Source organism: Peromyscus maniculatus, chromosome 14 (genome assembly GCF_049852395.1).
Source record: "Peromyscus maniculatus bairdii isolate BWxNUB_F1_BW_parent chromosome 14, HU_Pman_BW_mat_3.1, whole genome shotgun sequence".
Lineage (NCBI taxonomy): Eukaryota > Metazoa > Chordata > Mammalia > Rodentia > Cricetidae > Peromyscus > Peromyscus maniculatus.
The window spans coordinates 1,840,855-1,864,413 of record NC_134865.1 but is presented as its reverse complement, the minus strand read 5'-3'; the positions used below and the strand labels follow the sequence as shown (position 1 = coordinate 1,864,413).

The window sequence follows — 23,559 nt, the reverse complement described above, 5'->3', positions numbered from 1 at the left end:
ACTATTTTGGATTAAAAACAAAAAAAGGTAGATCGTTACCTTTGGTGGATACTTGGGTATTCACATATTATGTCTGCCAAAGACTTTAGGGAGTCTAAAAAATTTCAAAGATATTTAATTTAATTTGTATAAATCCATAAAGTTACAGTTGATTAAGTACAACCCTATAGCTCTTTAATAAAATTAAAGTATTATACATAATTTATCAATATAATTTATATAAACATAGAAACACTCTTAATGATTTGTTTGTTTTTCAAGACAAGTTTCTCTGTGCAGCCCTGGCTGTCCTGGAACTCGCTCTGTAGACCAGGCTGGCCTTGAACTCACAGAGATTCACCTGCCTCTGCATCTTGAGTGCTGGTATTAAAGGGGTGCAGTACCACTCAGCTTAGAAACACTTTTATAAACAAGATCTTCAATACCTTTCAAAGTCTGAACTTGATTTTTTCCATATGGTGCAGATGAGAAATTACCACAGAGAATGAAGCAGGTTGGAGGAGCCGGGGAATAACCTAGAGAACAAAAGAACACAGCTTTTCAAGGAGAAAATTTTGTTTTATTTATTTAATTATTTTTGAGACAGGATCTCACTATACAGCCCTAGCTAGCCTGGAATCCAGTGATCCACCTGCCTCTGTTTTCCAAGTGATAGGATTAAAGGCGTACATCATCACGCTTCGCTAGCTTTAACTGTGAAAGCTTTGGTTTTGTTTTTTTGTTTGTTTGTTTTTGTTGTTGTTGTTTTTTCCGGAGCTAAGGACTGAACCCAGGGCCTTGCGCTTGCTAGGCAAGCACTCTACCACTGAGCTAAATCCCCAACCCCTGTTTTGTTTTGTTTTTAAAACAGATTGCCTATGTTGCCCAGACTGGTCTCTAATCATGGCTCCATCCCCCACCTCAGGCTCCCATGTACCAGGGCCCACAGATGCGCTCTACCACAATAGCATGGCAGACATTTACTTTTAGGACACAACCCCTCAGAGCAGTTCAAGAAAGAGTACAAAAATACTATGTACCGGAAAACATTATGTGAAGCTTCTCCAACACTTGCACTTGGTCCAACCAAACATCAGACACAAACACAAACATGGCGTCCTTGTTCTCATCTTCCAGCTGTCTCAGTTTCGCAGAAGTCTTCACTGATGCATTAGAAGGCCCTCCAAAAAAATTAATATTTCCATAGTACGCCCTATATAATTACAACACGGTTATCTCCTATACCATGTCTAGTCACCAAGAAAGTAAAAATGTGCCAGATACAACAATCATGCAACACAGTATTCTAGACATGAAGTATGCTATCTGCAAATTAATTAAATAATACAGTATTCCAGACATGAAGTATGTTGCCTGCACATCATTTAAAAACATACGCGCGCACGCACACATGCACACACGCACGCACGCATGCACGCACGCGCGCACACACACACACACACACACACACACAGAACAGGCTATAAAGGGATACCCAGTATGCATGCTTCAAAAGCTGTACTCAGATCAGCTGTGATTACCCGCAAGACTGTCCAGAGCCCCCCAGCAAGGTCGGGCCTACTGGCAGTCTTCACAGGAGGGGATGGGGCAGTAAATAGAACCTCAGTGGAGAGTCCAGACACTGCACATGGCTGTATGTAATCCTGGCCCAGTTACAGTCTTGGGAGGTGTAAGGTGAACTGAGGAGAATGGACTCCATCTATGCACAATCATCGTCCATGCTGGGGCGAGACTTTTCAATAGGTCCCCCATGATGCTGTAAGCTCACTAAAGCCACCGTTTCACCAGGCAGATGTGAGTACAGCTGGTCCTCAGGTCTGCCACTGATGCCCTAGCAAGTCTCCTCAGGACAGGTTACAGGAACAGCACACTTTAGTGCCACAGGAGCAAGTCAAGTCCCCTCAGCGGCTCCCCTGGCTGGAGCTTCTCGTCCAACCCCTTCTGTATGAAGCAAGAGGGCAGTGCTCCCCTCTACCTCGGCGTCACAGGTGCCTGGCAACTCATTTTGTTCCACTGTTCGTGCACCACGGAGCCACACACTGCACACTGACAGGGATTTGGACTAGACTCCATAAATAATGAGAATTATCTATACAGGTAATTCATATAGATACATAAATCGTAACAAAGTATACGCTCATTAAATTCATTTTTCTTTTGATGCCTTTATAGTCTATTTTTTTTTAATTTTCACTTTAAAATTTTTGAGTATTTGTGTGTGTGTGTATGTGTGTGTGTGTGTGTGTGTGTGTGTGAGAGAGAGAGAGAGAGAGAGAGAGAGAGAGAGAGAGAGAATGTATGTCACACAATTGTACCTGTGGTGGTGGGGGGGGGGAGGAAGAATGCATGTCATGTGAGCGTGTACCTGTGGAGACCAAAAGCGGGCATCAGATCTAGAGCCAAGACACGTGAGTTTCCATTGCTTTTTCCATTTCAACACAAAGTGTAGACACCGGGTAGTGACTGAGATAATGTAGTGACATTACATTCGCTAATGCCAGTATACAAATTCCTGTGGCACAGAACTCAAGCGCTTTAATACCTTGTTGTACTAGCGGGCTCAGTGGGTGGGAATCCAAAGGCATTGACATGAAACACTTGATCTTCAAACCAACCTAAAAAAATACAAAACAAATGGGTAACAAATCACTTTTATCTGTTCATTTTTGAAAAGGCAAATCCACGTCACATAAAGCAATGAATTCAACTACAGAAGTCACCAATCTTACTGAGCTATCCAACTCCAGAGCCACGGACCGTCCCCATTTTATAAGGAAAACTACCTTAAACAAGCACACCCCAGCCCAACAGACTCATAATTTAGGGTGGGGTGAAAGGGGATTCATGGCACACGTCAGAGGAAAGAGAGAGCAGCCACATCGATGAGAAGTCATTGAGTGTGTGACCCCTTTTAAAGTCCAAAGGAGACTTTCAGTCTTACAAGCTGCGACTCACTGCACAGCGTGCACATGGGTGGTTTTCAGTACACACGGGCTGTGCCGCTTTCTCCAATGTCTAATCTCAAGACGTTTTCCTCAGCCCTGAAACCTTTCCAACAGCACGCTTCTCAAGAGTCCCCTGCTCATTGTGCCAAGGTCACATGCTTGTCGTGAATGTCCTCTGGAATGACATCCTAAGGTGTCTTCCCCAAGTAGGAACAGTTTGACTATCCAGCAAGGACAGGAAAAGGGCACATCGCTTACCTTCAGCCAGGACAAAGCATGCCTCGGTGTACAGGCCACTGTGGAACTGGTACAGAGCAGCTGAGGAAGAGTTCGATGCCAGCATACTGCCTGAGCAACAGGGCACTTCTAGCTTTGGGGTGTTGTTCTAGATTTCTCTTAGGGGCTTGTACTGCTCTTAGAAGGGAGGTCTTGTTTGTTTGTGGTTGGGGGAAGGTTGAGACATGTAGCCCAGACTGGCCTCAGAACTCCTAAAACTCAGTGCTGGGATTAAAGGTGTGCACCACCACTGCCCGGTCTGAAAAGAGTTTTAAACGATAAACCGCAGGAGGGCAAGATGGCTCAGTAGGTAAAGACACTCACTGGCAAGACTGAGTTCAACACTCAGCACCCACATGGTAGGAGAAACCAAACCCCTGCGAGTTGTCCTGTGACGTCCACATACACACCAATGGATATACATCACACACACAGACACAGACAGACACAGACACACACACACACACACACAAATTATAATTTTTAAATTAAAACATTATAATAAACTGAAAACTTCACAATGATGTATATGTCAGTCGTGGCATGTTATAAGTTTCTCCAGGGATTTCTCCAGATTCCCCAATAAGAAAGACTTTAGTCTCTAAAAGTGTGTCTGTATTCCAATGTTACCACCACATACAAGTTATACTGGAAATCCAAAGAGACACGTTTAAGAATGACATAAAAGCAATTTCCTCTCTTGTGGAATATTTGATCACACCCCGTAAAGATGTGTCTCTGTCCTTCTTTGCTTGCTTAAGGCACCTTCTGACTGGGTTAATATAGAACTGAATGGTCAATAGCTAGGCAGGAGAGGGAGAGAGAGGAACTTAGAGGAAGAATCTGAGAGGCGAGAGATTCACTAGCGAGGCACAGAGGAGGTCAGATGTATGGATGGTATTGAGGAGCGCTAACGACTCACATGACAGAATGTAGATTAATATAAATGGGTTAATTTCAGTTTTAAGAGCTAGTTGGGAACAAGCTTAAGCTAAGACCAAGGTTTCATATTTAATAAAATGTCTATGTGTCATAAAAAAAAGCAATTTCCCAGTTCCTTTAACTTAATCATTTTATTTACTTATGTATTTATTATGTTTGTAGTGCTTTGTAGGTGCTCTCCAAAGAAGCTAAACTCCCAGCCTGAAAACAGAGTTCTCGTTTTAAATTTTCAAAAGTTTATTAGTTTGTTCTGTTTTACATGTATGGGTGTTTTGCCTACATGCATGTCTGTAGCCTGAGGAGACCAGAAGAGGGCATCAGACCCCCTGGAACTGGAGTTATAGATGGTTGTACGTGGCCTTGTGGGTGCTGGGAATTGAACCCGGATACTATAGCAGCAGCTGCCCTTATCTGTTGAGCTATCTCTTCAGCCCCTAGTTTTTTGGTTTTTTTTTTTTGGAAACAGGGTCTCACTATGTAGCCCTGGCTGGCCTGGAGCTCACTATGTAGACAAGGCTGACCTTAAACTCAGAGACTGGCCTGCCTCTGTCTCTGGAGAGCTGGGATTCAAGGCGTGTGCCACCACACCTGACTCAGAATTTCTTTTTTTGGTTTTCAAGACAGGGTTTTGCTGTGCAACAGACCTGGCTGTCCTGGAACTCACTCCGTAGCCCAGGCTGGCCTCAAACTCACAGAGATCCACCTGCCTCTGCCTTCCTAGTGCTGGAATTAAAGGTGTTCGCCATCAAATCCAGTCAGATTTTTTTTTTCTTTAAGGATATAGCTTTACTAAGATCCAGCTGTACTGTTCCGGTGGGATCTTCCAGGAAAAACTTCCCCTAAAACAGAATTAAATGAAACAGACTCACGTTTGTGTAAAAATGAATCCTATTACAGATAATTAAAGGACCACCAAGTGTGACAACAGGACGCAACAGAGAGGCATGGATCTGGAGGTGTAATACCCAGTCCACATTTTTGCGCTTATTTCTTGGCAGCCTCAGACTAACCACTTCCCCGAGACTCCCAGTCACTGAGGAACAGGTGCTGCAGACCACGGGGTGACAGGGAAGGCCCCGGCTGCTCGCCACTCGGCCTCACCAGATGCTTTACTAAGAGAATGACCAGGACCTCCAGGTCACCAGGATGTGGTCAGCAGCTCGCTCATTCCGAAACCCAGAGTCAGTTCAAGCAGGGGTCACTCCGGGGCTACCCGGAGGCTATGCAAATTGAACACCTGGTCAGTCTTTCCCTCCAAGGACAGAAAACTGGACACAGGTGAAGAGGGTAGCTACTGGGCTTTCTGTGAAGAATGTGTTCCTGTGGTTTTTATGAAAATGCATTGCCATAGCAGCAATGCATCGCCAAATGCAAGTCCAAAAAGATAAAAAGTAAGCCTGGCAGCCTCCACATACCTCTTTCAACTGGGTTATCATTCCAAGGACAATCACGTCGCCAACTTTGCTTGTACTACCCAGTAAAGTTTCTATTGTTTTAAGCTAAAATAAAACAGAATAAATCCTTAACGATTAAAAGCATATTCTAATTTCCTTACAGATAAGTAAATGCCAAGTACAAGTTTGCTACATATAGCTGCTTTACAGTAAGAAGATTAATCTGCAAGTTTAGTTTCCTCCTACAAAAAGCTAAATGTCAAATGTATAATGAACAAAAATGTAACCAAAGAAATCAAATACAGGGATTCATGCCTAAGGACAGAGGAATGCTGTGTCTGAGGCCAGCCTGGACCTCAGTGAGTTCGAGCACAGCCCAGGCTATAAACACACAATCTTAAAACAGAACAAAACACACACACACACACACACACACACACACACACACACACACACACACACAGGAGAAGAAATGTATGGTTACCAATGACTAATGCATCACAATGCATTCCTCATGGACAGTAAATATTTATTGTTTTTGTTTTATTGTGTTTTGTTGTTGTTTGGTTTGGTTTGGTTTTTCAAGACAAGGTTTCTCTGTGTAGTCCTGGCTGTCCTGGAACTCACTCTGGAGACCAGGCTGGCCTCGAACTGAACTCAGAGATCGGCCTGTCTCGGCCTTCTGAGCACTAGGATTAAAGGCGTGTGTCACCACTGCCTGGCTTGTTTGGTTGTTATACAGCCCTAGCTGGCCTGATACTCCTTGTATAGTACGGGCTGGTCTTGAACTGGCAAGTGCTGGACTCACAAGCATATACCATATAATTTTCATACTGGGGCAAGGGGCATGCATCCATATTGAGTATTGAGGGAGTCCATTCCCTCCTTCACCATAAGGCGTCTAGTCCAGGTCATGAGGCTTGGCAGCAGGGACCTCACCTGCTGAGCCACCTTGACAGCCTTATTTATTATTTTTTCAATTATTTTTTCACGGTTATATACGTTTGTGTACTCAAGCAAGAGTGTGTCATGGTGTAGCTGCGGAAGTCAGAGGACACTTTGAGGGAGTTTCTCCTTCCACCATGTAGGTCCTATGGAGCAAACTCTGCTGGGCAAGGTGGTGACAAACACCTTTCCCCCCTGGGCCATCTCGCCGGCCCTGTTTTTACTTTTCAAGACAGTCGGCCACGTTGCCAGGGTAGGCTAAAACTCTCAACTCTTCTGCTTTTGCTTTTTCAGTGGCAGAATGGTAGGTGTCATCATGATTTATTTGGTGAGTACTACTTAAAACTTAATGAGTCTGGGGAGCTAGAAAGCTAGCTCAGCAATTAGGAATATTTACTGATCTTGCAGAAGACCTGGCTTTGGTTCACAACACCCATATGTGGCAGTTCATAACTGCCTGTGACTGCCAGGGGATCTGCTGCCCTCTTCTGGTCTCTGTGGGCATTGCACTCACATGGTACACATAGACAAGCAGGCATAAAAATCTTAAAATTAAGAAAGTTAAAGTGTTGTTCAAAAAAATTAATGTTTTTTTCAAAATTTATACCCTAATTATATTTAGTATTCCTTAAAGTTGTTATTTATATTCTCAGCCTGATAATTATACTTTATATCAGAAAGTCAAAGCTAGGTATGGTAGTACACACCTTGAACACCAGCACTCTGGAGGCAGAGACTGGTAGATCTCTGTGAGTTTGAGGCCAGCCTGGTCCACATAGCAATGTCTGAGCTACATAGATAGATTTTGTCTCAAAATGAAAAGGAGGAGGAGGAGGAGGAGGAGGAAGAAGGAGAAGAAGGAGAAGAAGAAGAAGAAGAAGGAGGAGGAGGAGGAGGAGGAGGAGGAGGAGGAGGAGAAAGGAAGTAACAATTAGGTTACCATTTTTTTGTGGTGATGTAGCCTTGGCTGGCCTCAAACTCACTGTGTTGACCAGGCTAGCCTTAGACTCATAAAGATTCCCAGTGCTGGGATGAAAGACATGAACGAAAGAATATATACTCAGCCTTCTGTATCTATGGATTCTATCCCTGTGGTTTCAACTAATTTGGGCTCAAAAATATTTGAAAAAAAAGTTCTGTCTGTATTGAGCATATACAGATTTTTTTCTTTTCTTTTTTTTAACGATTTATTTATTTATTGTGTATACAGCATGTATGACCAAAAGAGGGCACCAGACCTTATTACAGATGGTTGTGAGCCACCATGTGGTTGCTGGGAATTGAACTCAGGACCTCTGGAAGAGCAGTCAGTGCTCTTAACCTCTAAGCCATCTCTCTAGCCCAAGATTTTTTTTCTTTTCTTAAACCACTATCAGAGATCTAACCTAGGACCTCATGCAGGCTGGTCAAGGGTTCTACCACTGGGTTACATCCCACAACTACATAAGCTTGTTATTCTTTTTTTTTTTTTTTTGGTTTTTCGAGACAGGGTTTCTCTGTGTAGTTTTGCGCCTTTCCTGGAGCTCACTTGGTAGCCCAGGCTGGCCTCGAACTCACAGCGATTCGCCTGGCTCTGCCTCCCGAGTGCTGGGATTAAAGGCGTGCGCCACCACCGCCCGGCCAAGCTTGTTATTCTTATCTTCTAAGCAATAACTTCCATTGTATTACAAATTATAAGTTATCTAGGAATGATTAAATATATAGGAGGATGCATAAGCTATATATAACTAATATGCCATGTGATTGGAGGACTGGAGTTACATTTAAAAAACATCAACGTGAAGCAACATAGTACAAAGACATAACAAAATACTGTTGTTTTTAGAATCAAACCCAGGGCTTAGATATGCTAGGCAAGTGTTCTATCACTCAGCTCCGCCCCCAGCCCTCCAAATACGTATGAAACACACTATTTTTGTAGTTTATAAAAGGAAATTTCCGCTCAGATTCTATAGATAGTCTATTTGGGTTTCCGCTTGCTCTTAAGTGTTGCTTAAATAGGAAACAAACCATCACAGACACAGAACTGAACAGAGCTACACATTATTTAGCCATGTAAGTCTCAAAAGTATTTTGACAAAGAGAAGAGAAAGCATTGCTTCTGGGCCGTGGACATGCACGCTGACATCAGAAACCTAACACACGCGACACAGACAGACTCTGGTAGGGAGATGTGAGTCATGGCCATTTCCAAGAAGACATAAATTATACTGTAATAGAGTCAAGTGCAGAAACTGTCGAATACTACCAGTGTTTTCTCTTTGTGTGCCACCACTGAACATTAATTTTTGTTTTTTAAAACAGAGCCTCATGCAGCCCACGTCGGCCTCAAACTGACGACAGAGCTGAGGATGAGCTTGGATTCCTCGCTCCCCTGCCTCCACCCAGGTGCGAGGATCACAGGTCCGCACCACCACACTCTCAAACGTTAGTTTAACCTCATCCAGTACTACTGTTCCAGTCTCCAACAGAGCCCTCAGCACCATGAATTCTGATCCACCAAGGCAGAGAACCTAATGAACACCCAAGAGGTTTCCTCAAAATCCACCAAGACCCTCAGGAAACTGGCAAGGCCCAGACAGAAGAAGCAAGGACTGTCCCTGAGCAGGGTTCTGAGCACTGGCGAGGAGAGAGCTACAGACAGACAGACTGACAGTGGCCAGGCCAGGCCTACGGCGGAACCAAAAATGACAGAGATGTTTGGGAATCACCTTCCAAACTCTGAAAGCAGAAGGTGCACACAGTCCAGCTCTCCCTCATTCAAGTTACAACTGCAGGGCGGGCCCCTCTGTGTTCTCACACTCACTCCTCCCTGTCTCTTCTGTACGCCAGGGGTGGGGGTCCTGAAACCAATGTTCCTCTGATACCTCACGTTTTCCTTACAGTGGATATGGCACATTTTAGTCTAACAAGTCTGGTGATCAACAGAGGATGGGCAACGATCAGTGCTGTGAGTGAGGGCACAAAGGGTAATGAAAAGCTGATCAGAAAGCCGGCCCAGGGCTTAGGAGGACTAGTGTTGGAGGCCAGAGACTATGTGGATGCTTCCCTGGTACCAGGCCTGCTCCAAAGATGAATTAACCTCTACTGAAGGGCTACAGAACCCACAGCATTCGGCACGGTCCTTACCAGCAACTGTCAGGCAGCCAGGCCTACAAGCCAGTGTAACAGGTACACGAGTTTATTTTCATTTAAAATTCAATGAACTAAGCCGGGCGGTGGTGGCGCACGCCTTTAATCCCAGCACTCGGGAGGCAGAGCCAGGCGGATCTCTGTGAGTTCGAGGCCAGCCTGGGCTACCAAGTGAGTCCCAGGAAAGGCGCAAAGCTACACAGAGAAACCCTGTCTCGAAAAACCAAAAAAAAAAAAAAAAAAAAAAAAATTCAATGAACTAGCCAGGCATGGGAGGCAGAGGTATGTGTGTCTGGGGCCAGCTCTCTACACAGTGAGTTTCAGGCCAGCCAGGGTATATAGTAAGATCTTATCTCAAGCAAAAAAAATTAAAAAAAAAAAAATCAATGAATTAAAAGTAGCTAGCCAGGCAGGATGGTTCACTGGTGAAAAATTCTTGCCACCAAGTCTAATGTCCTAAGTTCAATGCCCAGGTTACACATGGTGGAAGAAAGAACCAGCTCCTGCAAGTTGTCCTCTGACTTCCACATGGGCCACAGCACACATAAAAATAAGTGCACAAAAAAGTAGCAATAAACATTACACTTGTATCACTATAATACAGCTCCCAAATAATTAAGACAATGCTCAAACCTGGAATTTGCTCCCGCTTTCCTCAGGGTGTGAGCCTATCACCGGAGGGGTAAATAATTCGTGTCTGTGTGTCCTCTGTAAAAAAGAGAGAGTCTTATGAATCACTGAACTAGACATTAAAAAAGATGAGTCATTAAAACACCAAAGACAAAACACTGTCCCTAAGCTGTTACTGTTGCTTCTTCTCATCACATGTGAAAACCTGTATTAGTTTAACAGCAGGCAAACACCTAGCAATTCCCCCTCTGCAAACCCAGGGCCCTGCACCAGCGAGGCAACTCTATCACAGAGCTAAATCCCCAACCCCTACAGCAACTCCTAAAACAAAAAGTATTTAAAAGCCCGAGCTTGGAAGCTAGCAAGAGAGAGAGAGAGAGAGAGAGAGACAGAGACAGAGAGAGACAGAGAGAGAAGCTACTGTGGTAGTTTGAAAGACCCCCAAAAGGAGTGGCACTATTAGAAAGTGTAGGTTTTTTGGAGTAGGTATGACCTTGTTGGAGAAAGTGTGTCTCATATATGCTCAAGCCATGCCCAGTGTCTCAGACCACTTCCTGTTGCCTGTGGGTCAAGATGTAAGAGCTCTCGACTACCTCTCTAGCACCACATCTGCCTGCATGCTGCCTTGCTTCCCACCATGATAATAATGAATTAACCTCTGAAACTAGCCAGGCGGTGGTGGCGCACGCCTTTGATCCCAGCACTCAGGAGGCAGAGCCAGGCGGATCTCTGTGAGTTCAAGGCCAACCTGGTCTACAGAGCGAGATCCAGGACACCAGAACTACACAGAGAAACCCTGTCTCGAAAAACAAAACAAAACAAAAGACAAAAAAACAAAACCTCTGAAACTGTAAATGAGCCACCTCAATTAAACGTTTCCTTTGTAAGAGTTGCTGTGGTCATGGTGTCTCTTCACAGCAATAGAAACCCTAAGACACCACCATACAACACAGTACTGTAAGGACTGGCTGTACACCAGGCCAAAGAGATCATTTAACAAGACCCAAATGAGGGGATACGGAAGGAAGAAAAAGAGGGTGATAACAAGAAACTTCAGGGGCAGTGGTGGCGCACGCCTTTAATCCCAGCACTCGGGAGGCAGAGGCAGGCGGATCTCTGTGAGTTCGAGGCCAGCCTGGGCTACCAAGTGAGTCCCAGGAAAGGCGCAAAGCTACACAGAGAAACCCTGTCTCAAAAAAAAAAACAAAAAACAAAACAACAACAACAAAAAAACTTTGATTTGCCGGGCGGTGGTGGCGCACGCCTTTAATCCCAGCACTCGGGAGGCAGAGGCAGGCGGATCGCTGTGAGTTCGAGGCCAGCCTGGGCTACCAAGTGAGCTCCAGGAAAGGCGCAAAACTACGCAGAGAAACCCTGTCTCGAAAAAACCAAAAAAAAAAAAAAAAAAAAAAAAAAAAAAAAAAAAAAAAAAAAAAAACAAGAAACTTCAGGCTGAGAAATTGGGATATCCAAAGGAAGAAGGCTGTGGGAAGCTCTGCATTAGTTAATCCTCTCATCCACTGCCGCAACCCAATGTCTGACAAAAAGAAGCTTAAGAGAGGAAGGGCTTTCTTTACTCGGCTCACGGTTGAGAACCACGGGTGAGAACCACGGTTGAGAACCACGGGTGAGAACCTCGGTTGAGAACCACGGGTGAGAACCTCAGTTGAGAACCACGGGTGAGAACCACGGGTGAGAGCCACGGGTGAGAACCTCGGTTGAGAACCTCGGTTGAGAACCACGGGTGAGAACCTCGGTTGAGAACCTCAGTTGAGAACCACGGGTGAGAACCTCAGTTGAGAACCTCGGTTGAGAACCTCAGTTGAGAACCACGGGTGAGAACCTCGGTTGAGAACCACGGTTGAGAGCCACGGTTGAGAACCTCGGTTGAGAACCACGGTTGAGAACCTCGGTTGAGAACCACGGTTGAGAACCACGGGTGAGAACCTCGGTTGAGAACCACGGTTGAGAACCACGGTTGAGAACCTCGGTTGAGAACCACGGGTGAGAACCACGGGTGAGAACCTCGGTTGAGAACCACGGGTGAGAACCACGGGTGAGAACCATGGTTGAGAACCACGGTTGAGAACCATGGTTGAGAACCACGGGTGAGAACCTCGATGAGAACCGCGGTCCATACTGACCATGAAGAGGTGAGGGGAAGTACCAGGCTCCGCTGCTCAGCCTGTATTTAGTCCAGTGGGTGGTGCTGCCCACACTGGAGTAGAGGATAAATCCCTTACCCCATCCCACCCTCAACTGCCCTCACAAACACACCCGATGGCATTCGTAAGCATTTCTTGATCCAGTCAGGCTTACACTCAAAATTCACCACCAGTCTACAGTCAAGTCACCAGGAAAGGACCCAGTCTTGTCAGAACTAACTACCACCCGATACAGAGCTCAGTGTGAGTGTGCACAAGGTGGACTGTGAGATGAGGAACAGCAATTACTTAGGGAACTGCCTCTCTGCTCCCATCAGTTCATGCACTTTGGGCAGGCTGCTGCCCCTTTCCCCTTCTGAAGACAGACAGCCCAGGCCTAAAAGATGAAAGCTGAGACGTGGACCGAAGAAAGGATGAGCAAGTGTATTAAGCTGGGCCGATAAGAGACACAGTGAAGACTTCTGCAGGACTACAGGAAAGGAGGGCTCTTTCTGACAGTTGCTATGGCCACTGGTGGCCATTTTTGTTATTCCATAAGGAGAATTTATTTGAAAGAATAATCTTTTCTTTTTTTTTTTTCCCAAAAAGGATGTACTAGGACCTAAACCTGGCCAACACATCAGGGCCAAGATGGCACCCATCTTTTGTCCCCAGCACAGGTGGTGGCAGGGTCTAATAAAAGGATAATTTTAAAAAAGAAAAGAAAAGAAAAAGCTGAGATACAAAAAAGACAGGTGCCTCGTGATGGTGGATGAGCACCTGGATCCAGCCAGGCTTGAAACCACAGACCTCTAGCCTTCCTGGTCATATAGGCCACACTAACACAGCCGTTCTTTGGTTTTAGTCACCATGAGTTTCTCACAATCTTTAGACAGCTTACGGAAGAGTTGAGGATGTGGTACAGTGCTTGCTTAGCACCCACACAGCTCTGGGTTCCTTCCCCGGCACCACAGAGAAGTTGGCCCCAGTGGGACATGCCTGGATCTCTTGAGGCAGAAGCAGGAGGCTCAAAAGTTCAAGGTCACCCTACAGAGTGAGTTTGGGGCTAGCCTGAGACCCTCTCTGGAAAATATCCCGAAGCAGAAAAATGACAAAATCAAACGTATTTCCAGGAAAGTAAACACAATGAAAATGTGAATGGACTCCATTCACCTCCTCTGTCTCACAATCGAGGCATGTGAATGGCAGGGCCAAGTGACAGTGCTGCAGACTGAGACAGACGAGGAGGGTCTGGGGATGGTTGTACATGCCTCTGATATCAACACCCAGGACACCGAGGCAGGAAGGTCCGGAGTTAGTGTGAGGTGAGCGAACCTCAGGCCAACCTTCCTTACACCACAAAAGCGTATCTCAGACATACAAACGAGAGAGAGAGAGAGAGAGAGAGAGAGAGAGAGAGAGAGAGAGAGAGAGAAAGGTGACAGTTGTTAATATATTAGTAAAAAGCACTATGACAAATGTCGCAGCGTTAAGAGAAAACAAAAAACAAGGCACCTGTGGTATGGAAAGAGGGTGGGGCAGGATGAACGCAAGGCAAGGCCCACGGAGTAAGTTACACAGAAGACACACAGCTCAACGGGCTTGAATAAGGAACAAACCACATCCAACCGGAGATCGAGAAAGGCTGCAAATGGCAAGACGTTTCATGTTCATGCACCGGCAGAATTAGTATTGTGAAAATGGCTATGTTACCAAAAACAACCTATAGATTCAATATAATCCCCATCAAAATTCCAATAGCATTCTGCACAGAAACAGAAAAAAAAAATAAATAAAACCTATGAGTGTTACAAAAGCACAAAAACTCTGGATAGCAAAAGCAATCCTGAGCAAGAACAACAACGAGGATGTCACAGCAACCGGGTTCAAGCTGTGCCTCAGAGCTATAGCAACAAAGCCTGCATGGCACTGGGTCAAAAACAGACATGCCAATCAATGCAACAGAACCACCAAATTTCCAAAAGGTGCCAGAAATAGACCTTGGAGAAACAAAGCCTCTCTGACAAATGGTGCTGGAAAACCGGGTATCCACACAGAGGATGAAACCGACTCATCTCTCTCATCCCGTACAGAAGTCAGTTCACAGTGGACCAAAGACTTTGATTTAAGAACCAAGCCTTTGAAATTACTACGGGGAAACAGAAAAAAACACTTCTAGACATAGACAGAGGCAACAACTTTCTGAATAGGACACTAATAGCTCAGGTTACAATAACCAGATATAAGAAATGGGACTGCATCAAAATAAAAGGCTTTGGCAGGGCCTTGGGAGATGGCCCAATGAGCACGCAGCTGCAGAAGCAAGGGGACCCGAGTTCAGATCCCCAGCGCCCACCTGAAAAGCTCGGTGTGGCTGTGCACACCTCGAACCCCAACGCTGGGGAAGTGAGGAGAATGGAGTCAGGGAGACCACTGCGACATGCTGGCCACCCCAGCTGATAAGCAGCAAGCTCCAGGTTCAGTGAGAGACACTGGACAGAGAATAAGACAGAGTGACAGAGGAGGACACTGAGTGTTCCCACTGGGTTCTGTACTTAAGTGCATGGGTACACACCCTACACATGTCCACACATGTATACAACACACACACACACACATACACACACACACAGCTTTGAGACAGCAAAGGAAATAATTACCAAAATGAAGAGACAGTCTACAGAACAGGAGAAAATATTTGCCATCTATTTATTTGACAAGGGATTGATAACAGAATACAGAAGGAGCTCAAAAAGAACAAATAAGTCAGTCAATAAATGGACAAATGAATTGAACAAATACTTTTGAAAAGAAGAGACACAAATGACCAGTACGGCTCATGCCTGCCTGTCATCTCAGCACTTGGCAAGCTGAAGCAGGAGGATGCAAAGTGTGAGGAAGTCTGAGCATACAGTGAGTTCCAGGTCAGCCTGAGCTGTGGAGGGGGAATTGGCTTGATGCATCCACAGGGGCTGTGGAGGTGGCTCAGTCATGGAGGCGACTGCAGGGGCAATCCCGAGGACCTGAGTGTACATCCTCAGCATTCACTTAAAAAGTGGGTGTGACAGTGTACGTCTGTAACCCCAGAGCTGAGTGGGGGACATAGGGGGGTCCCCGGACAGCCAGTCTAGTCAGTTCATGAGTGTTGGGTTCAGTGAGTCACTGTCTAAAAAAAAGTCAGGTGGAGAACAATAGATAAGGCTATCTGATCTCTGGTCTCCACACATGCACACACACACACTACACACACACATACACATGCAGAGAGAGAGAGAGAGAGAGAGAGAGAGAGAGAGAGAGAGAGAGAGAGAGAGAGAAACATACAAACAAAAAATACATTTTGAGTTCAAAACCTTGCTCATCTTTTTTTTGGGGGGGGCGAGGAGGAATATATATATGAAAACCAACATTCTAAACTATACAAGTGATGCAAGTCAAGAGCTGGCAAGATGGCTAGGTGGGCAGAGGCACCTTCAGCTCGAGCCTGACAGCCTGAGTTCAATCCCCAGAACCCATGGAAAGGTGGGAGGGAGAAGCCACTCCAAAGAGTTGTCTATGGCTGCCACAAAAGGGCCATGACACATGTGCTCCCCCAAACGTCATATACACACATATAGCAAGAAATAAAATTTCCAAAGAAGAAATGTAAATAAAAACTATACTGAGGTTGTATCTCACCCCAGACGGACTGGCTGTCAAGAAAACAACAGGGGGGAGAGATGACCTCACGGTTCAGAGTGCTTCCTGCTCTTCCAGAGGACCTGAGTTCGGGTCCCAGCACTCACACAGGTGGCTCACAACTTCCTCTAACACCTGCTCCAGGGGATCCAATCCTGGCCTCTGAGAGTACGTGCATACATGTGGCAGACACCCACAGAGACACACACACACACATAAAAATCTTTTAAAGAAGAAAACAACCAATTTTAGTGATAATGCCAGATGGGAGGAGGGGATGCGTGGACACAACCCTCATTCATCGAGGGCGGGAGTGTCAATCAACCCAGCAACGGTGGAAACCAGTGTGGAAGCTTGATGAAAATAAACCAGCACAGGCTGGGGCTGGGGCTCAGTGTGAAAGCAGGCTGCGCTTGGTGCATGCTGGGTTTGCCACACACACACACAGACACACACACACTCACACACACATACACACACATACACACACACACACACACACATACACACACACTCACACATTCACACATACATACACACACACATACATACACACACACTCACACACTCACACACACATACATACATACTCACACATACTCACACACACATACATACACACACACTCACACATACACTCTCACACACACACTCAGATGATCATGCCGCGTGACTCCCGGCATACACTGGAAGGAAGCCACGTCAGCATATACACACACAATGGAATATTATTCAGCTACAAAGAAGAAATTCATTTTCAGGAGAGTGGACAGAGCTGGAGACCATCCTATGCAAAAGAAGCCAGATCAAACAGGCCGAGTAAACAACAGTGTTTACTCACATGCAGAATCTAGACCAGAAAAAAGACATGAAAGTCGACAAGGGACCATGAAGGGGAGGACAAGAGAGACGGATGGGGACAAATATGATCGAAGCACATGTCACATGAAACCCAGTATTTCATAAAATAATTAAGAAAGAAGAGCCGCTTCAGCATGGCGGGATCTGAGAGGGCCCTTCCAAAACTGGGAAATTCACAGCGGGTTTCAGAAGCGGGAAGCACAGCCCAGCTTAGGCAAAGTGGCGGAAATGAAAGCCAACAGCTTGGGACGGATGATCTCAGCCCTCAGGAGCGGCAGCAGCTGTTCTCAAGAGACTTCCACGCAAAGCCATGACGGGGTCAGAGCTGCAGCTCAGGGTGAGGAGCGTGAGGGAAGCCACTGAGGACAGGTATCCTCAGACCTCACCTCTTCCACCCCATTCTAACACCTGCTATGTCTGCCACAGCTCCACCCCCAACCCTGTGCTCTAGCCACCCGGGACCATCCCAGCCCGCCCCGACCCTGACCTCCGGTCTTTCTTCTTCAGCCCTCCTTTCTCTCAGGCCTTCTCCTCACACCCCAGGGCTTCACTCACTGCAGATGCCTCCTAAGTCCTTCTCAGCAACCCAGCCCTTGCCCCGCGTACCTCATCTGCATTTATGTATCTCCTCCTCCTGACAACCCTAACTCCGATGCTTGAAACAGAATCTGACATAAGCCCCACAATAAACCTTCCTTGTGTTAACGGATTAGCAGTGTCCCGTTGCACTCTGAGGTTCAAAACCCTGCTCATCTTTTTCGTGGTACTGGGCATTGATCCTAGGGTCTCATACACACGAGGCAAGCCCTGCACCACTGAGCTGTATCCACAGGCTTTCTTGCTTTGTCTTTTGACACAGGGGCTGTTAAGTTGCCCAGGCTACTGCTGAACTCACTCTGTAGTTTACGTAGACTTTGAACTTGTAATCCTCCTGCTTCAGCCTCCCATGTAGCTGGGATTGCAGGCAACTCACTTCCACATTACCCCCCCCCCCCTTGCTCACCATTTCCTGTACAAAGTCCATTTTCCCTTGCTCGGTCCTTGCTCAGTGTTACCATGCGTGTCCACAGGGACCATGTGGAACGCCAGTGTCCCTGAAGCCCTCCTTGGTTCTACTGAAGACACTATGCATCTTTTATAGCACATAATAAAGTTCTACTTTCCTTGAAGGGAATAGAGCAGGCTTTGGACAAATTAGACAGGCTAGGTCTGAATCCTACCCCAACTCTCTACACGTGACCTTTGGCAAAGTTATGAAACCTCTCCAGCCTTCAGCTTCCTCATCTGTAAAACAGGAATGATGCCAGCATTCATGAATCTACTCCTGTTAGTGGACCGAATGAGGTAAATAATGCATGCAAAGTACTACACAATACTTGAGATCTCAGTATCAGGTATTAAGTGCTGGCCACTCTCTTTAATATCATTATTAAAGGGAAATGTACTTCATATCTCTGTGTTCTCAATAGGGTATCAATCAGAGAGCCCATCCACAGTCTACAGAATGACCTTTTTTTTTTTTTTGGGACAAGGTCCTATTATAAAGCCCCAGTGGTCTGGAAATCACTGTTTACACCAGGCTGGCCTCAAACTTGCAGTAATCCTCCTGCCTCTGCAATCTCAAGTACTGGAATTATGAACATAAGCCACCAAACCCAGCCTTGAATAACCAACTTTAATCTACAAAACTGAATCCTTTAAGTATCCCTGAGATTTCCCCAAGCTCTTTTTTCTCCCCACTTTATTGGTGTTCTCCCACTCCCAACTTACCTGGTGTAAAATAGTATATCGTTCACGATACAGCTCGGCTTTATCTCTTGCTGTTCCAAATAAGGTTGGTGCAGCATGATTAGTCATTGATAGACTAGAAAAAAAAGGGATGTCATTGAAAATACATACATATATGTTTACATATACAACACACACACACACACACACACACACACACACACACACACACACACACACTATTAACACAAAGGTCGACGACCAAAAGTCAAACATAAAACTATATACTTTGTGGAAAAAATATACAACTGAAATTAATCAATAAACAGAAAGATGGCCCAGTGGATAAGAGCACTTGTTGCTCTTGAGGTCCTAAGTTCAATTCCCAGTACCCACATGGGAGCTAAAAACTGCCTGTAGCTCCAGCTTCAGAAGTTCCAGCACCCTCTTCTGAACTCCACAGATACCAGGCACACATATGGTACACACTCATACATTCAGGCAAAACACTCATACATGTAAAATAAATAAATCTTTAAAAAATTTAAATCAATAAATGATACATGGTATACTTACGGAAGAAATTTTTTTCTTTCCGAATTGTACAAAAAATGTGGAATATCAAAAGCGCCAATGATATTGAAAATATGCTCTCTGAAAAACAACCCATAAAACACAGATCCAACTTACTAAAATGCAAGTATTATAGATCAACACTAATAATTCACATTATAATCTTTTGCATATAACCTTTTGCACATTTTCTTCAAGCCATGTACCAATTTTTTTTATAGTGTTACAAATAAGAGGATAAAGTTTTTAGCTTGTACATTCTACTTTCAAGAGATACGAAGGTCACAGGTGTGATAGTGCCCCCCCCATAACCCCTGCACTAGGAAGGTAGAACCTAGGCTATATAGTGAGACCTGTCTTAAACAAACCACCAAACAGTAAATTACACTTTTTGATGTTCAATTTAATTCATTCACAGCACACAGACTATTAAATAGACTGGGAACACACCAAGTCAGTAATAAACAAATACTATACTCTCACTAGGAAAAAATAGTAAAGACAAATTATTTAGTAATAAAATTTATAATGTAGGCCATCATTTCAGATGAAACAAATAAGGGCCGCTTCTACTGTAGAGCTATTGACCACTAATTATTTTCCCATGAAAAGAAGCACTGAGTAACCGTCCCACAGGAAAATGTAGTTTTACCCACATACATGGTCTCATCCACCGACTGGCTGCACTCCTGGACCGCTGTTTCCACTACGGATCGTTCAATCATGTTTGATGACACTGAGAAAGGAAGTTCAAAGTCCAAATTTCAAACAGGGATGGAGACTCAGGGAAGGCAGCACCCACCTAGAAGCCTAGCACTTGGGAATCGGAAGCAAGAAGAGCAGGAGTTCAAGGCTATTCTGGGCCACATAGGGAATCAGAGACCCTGGCTATAGTAGCACACAGCAGTAATCAGAGCTCACACACACACACACACACACACACACACACACACACACACACACACACCAACCCTCAATATACCCATTTCTTATTGATGGTAGAGCAACTTTGAATATCAGCCCAAGAACATAGCTAAACCAGTTTAGAAAGCAACACAAACTTAGGCCTGATCAGAAAGTGAGTATCCTTGATCACTCTGTTTTCAGGCAAAATACCATATGCCATTAGATATTAATATATGATTAGGAGGTGTGGCTTTGTTGGAGTGGGTACAGCCTTGTTGGAGGAAGTATGTCACCGTGGGGGCAGGCTTTGAGGTTTCCTATGCTCAGGATACCACCCAGTGAGTCAGTTGACTTCCTGTTGCCTGAAAGATGTAGGACTCTCAGCTATTCCTCCAGCACCACATCTGCCTGCATGCTGCCATTCTCCCCACCATGATGACAATGGACTGAACCTCTGAAACTGTAAGAAAGCCCCCTCAATTAAATGTTTTCCTCATAAGAGTTGCTGTGGACATGGTGTCTCTTCACAGCAACAGAAACCTTAACTAAGACATAGAGTGTGTTTAAAATCCTGCCTTTAGAGGCGAAGAGAGAACAAATTCTCTCCTGTATTAAGTAGAAAGAGATAAGAGGGGGAAAATTCCTAACCTGTGGGCAGTGGAAACCTTGGAGCATCTCTCCTTTTTCGGCTGGTGTCTCTGGTAGCCATTGAAGTATTTAACCCAACAGACCAGGAAAGTTAGGCCTTCTCACTTTTCTCTTTTTCCCCCCAAACATTTAGGAGTATCTAACTTAATAAGACACAGTCACAGGTGTGCTGAGAGAAATAAGTGACCATTAAGGATCAGATCAGTGACGTGATTCAGTAGATAAAGACACTTGCCACAGAACTCTGATGACATGAGATCCACATGGTAGGACAGAACCCACTCCAAAGTTGCCCTCCGACCTCCACATACGTACTGTGGCATAGGTGCCCATGCACACATGCAAAGTAATAATAATAATAATGATGTAATTCTTTAAAGGACAAGATCAAATTCTTATTTTGTTAAACACAAAAAAGAGGCTATGGTAATTCCACCTCCCCAAGGGGATTAGAAACTACAAAAGGGCCCTTAAGGAATAGAATATCCTCAGGTCACAACTGAACTAACCCTTTGGGAAAAGATACTATGATGTGTATACCTCAGAACTCTGGAATATCTTAGTGAATGGAGCCTCACTTTCCATTTTAATTGAAATCTGAGGACACAAAGCTATAGCAATCTAGAAATCATCAGCAAATGTTACTTACAGGGCTGCTTTTCAACTGCATCGATGATCTTTTCTAGGGTCTCTTCAAGCTCTAATTCAGTGACAGACTGAAGAGCTTCAGTGAGAAACTTGGTGGCTTCACTAGTGAGAGAAAGAAGAGGCCAAGAATTCCCCAACGTTCAGAAACTGCCTGTTCATTCCTCCCTTTTAGGGGTTCTCATTTTGTCTATAGTTTCTGAACAAAACCATCCTTCTACCCTGGCTAAAAAACTGGTTTTGTTGTTTTGTTTTTTGGTTTTGTTTTGTTTCTTTGTGTAGCCTTGGCTGTTCTGGAAATCACTCTGTAGACCAGGCTGGTCTTGAACTCACAGAGGTCTACCTACCTCTGACTCCCAAGTGCTGGGATTATAGGCATGCACCACCACTGCCTAATAACACTGTTTTATTTAGTGGGAGTGGTCTTAACAAACTGTTATTTAAACCTTATAAAACTCAAGCTTTATAAAAAGCCAACGTAACTAAAACCTCAGCTCTCCCTCTAAAGCCTGAAGGATCAAGGCTTGAAACAGCTAATTCAAAAATAAGCAAACAATTAAAATAACAACGAATCCCTGCAGATTTAGCAGATCATGCTAAAATACCTTTTAAAAAAAAAATCTAAATGAATTGGATAGCCTGGACATCTGAGATGAACCCATGTTGACCAGAATGTATGAGACCCAAAGTGGAAACCGGAACTCTAGTCTCATCTGGATTCCTGGCCCACAGAAAATGTAGGCTAAAACGTGAGTGCAGTTTTAGTCTCTAAACCATAAGGTAATCTGTTACACGGCAATAGATAACTAACACACTATCGTCCCACAGTAGCTCCATGGTGGTTAATTCTATTCACGGTGTTTGAAACTAAAGCATTTGAATGTATGTCTCACTGAATCGTTCAATGAGCTTCCAACAGCTTAATAATAGTTCATTTTCGGTGAAAGGAAAGAAGAGTTAATTGATCAATTACTCCTCTTTTCAAATGTAAGAACTAAATCCATCACTTTCTCCCAGGTTGACCCTTGGACACTACTATGCAAAACGTAAAGTTAAAAGTTCCATTAAAGCTCACGGTTATAAAAACAAAAAAATTGCATGACTCAAAAACGTATAGCTAGTGTTGGCATTCTGGCCCGGCCCCTTGGGGACCCGATACACAAGCTCAGCAGGTACTTAAAACGTGTATTATAAAATGTAAAGATAACGTAATTACTCGAGCTTTTGGAGATGCTCATTCTACAGGACTAAAAATGGCACACTATAGCCAGGAAAGCTGACTTTTGGGCAAATTGTAAACTGGGAAATCTACCCCCCCAAAAAAAAACCCAAAACCAAAAAACACGTTTAAAATCTATCCGGTTTTTAATTCTCCAGGCAATAATGAGAATCCAAAACGGAGACGGGTGGGCGGGAGGCTCACAGTCTGCAACATAAATCGCCACCAGACACGCAGACGGATTTCCCCAGGTCTCTCTCTTTTGACGTGTCTCTCTGTAACTTCCCGAAGTAACACTGTAACGATTTGCATCCCGCAGGGGCGGGGGCCTCCGGGGATCTGAGGACCTCAAACCTGGCATCTTCCCGGGCTCAGTGGGGCCCCGGCGGCGCAGCTCCACCCAGCCTGGAAGTAACATTTGCACCCGGCGCGAGTGTCGCGGAAACCCGGGGAGGCTCCGCAGCCTCCCATGCGCCAGGCCGACCTCTCCTCTTACAAGGGAATAGTCTAAGGGTCTCTGCACGCCCGGGGCACTGCGGCGGGACAGACTGCCTCGCGACTCACCCTCTGAGCAGCAAGCCGCGAAGCTTGAAAGCTGAGACAGCGCGGCTCCGCAGCCGCTCCGGCGCCATGTTCGCGATTTGGCGCCACCGCCGGGACCCCGCCCCTCCTGGACTAGACACGCCCTTTGTCCCGCCCCCGTCGGCGCGCCCCGCCCCCAGATTCTTAGACTAGTGATTTGGGTTTTTGTCTCTCTACACACTGCAAGGTCCCTGGGAATCTCAAGTCCTAATCCTGAAGCAGGAAGCCATCGGCGCGCCCGCCATGCCTGGGGAGTGAAGCAAGAGTGATCTAAATGGGAACAAGCTTCCTTTATCCCAAGTCCATTTTTG

General features: G+C 45.1%; 1 protein-coding gene across 2 annotated transcripts in view; it reads right to left on the bottom strand.

The window, feature by feature from the left end:
- The window catches only part of Pole2 (DNA polymerase epsilon 2, accessory subunit), a 32,494-nt gene extending 9,166 nt beyond the window's left edge, over window positions 1-23,328 (bottom strand). For both annotated transcript variants that reach the window (XM_006985429.4, XM_042260529.2), the window contains exons 1-13: window positions 23,231-23,328; window positions 21,452-21,552; window positions 19,909-19,984; window positions 19,252-19,329; window positions 18,718-18,811; window positions 10,268-10,342; window positions 5,579-5,662; window positions 4,946-5,002; window positions 3,204-3,252; window positions 2,543-2,615; window positions 1,020-1,192; window positions 426-515; window positions 40-94 (exon numbers count right to left, since the gene is read on the bottom strand). In XM_006985429.4, the coding sequence (XP_006985491.1) occupies window positions 40-94; window positions 426-515; window positions 1,020-1,192; window positions 2,543-2,615; window positions 3,204-3,252; window positions 4,946-5,002; window positions 5,579-5,662; window positions 10,268-10,342; window positions 18,718-18,811; window positions 19,252-19,329; window positions 19,909-19,984; window positions 21,452-21,552; window positions 23,231-23,298 (1,073 nt within the window). In that variant the 5' untranslated portion in view covers window positions 23,299-23,328. The remainder of the gene's footprint in view (window positions 1-39; window positions 95-425; window positions 516-1,019; window positions 1,193-2,542; window positions 2,616-3,203; window positions 3,253-4,945; window positions 5,003-5,578; window positions 5,663-10,267; window positions 10,343-18,717; window positions 18,812-19,251; window positions 19,330-19,908; window positions 19,985-21,451; window positions 21,553-23,230) is intronic.
- Between the last annotated feature and the right edge of the window lie 231 nt (window positions 23,329-23,559).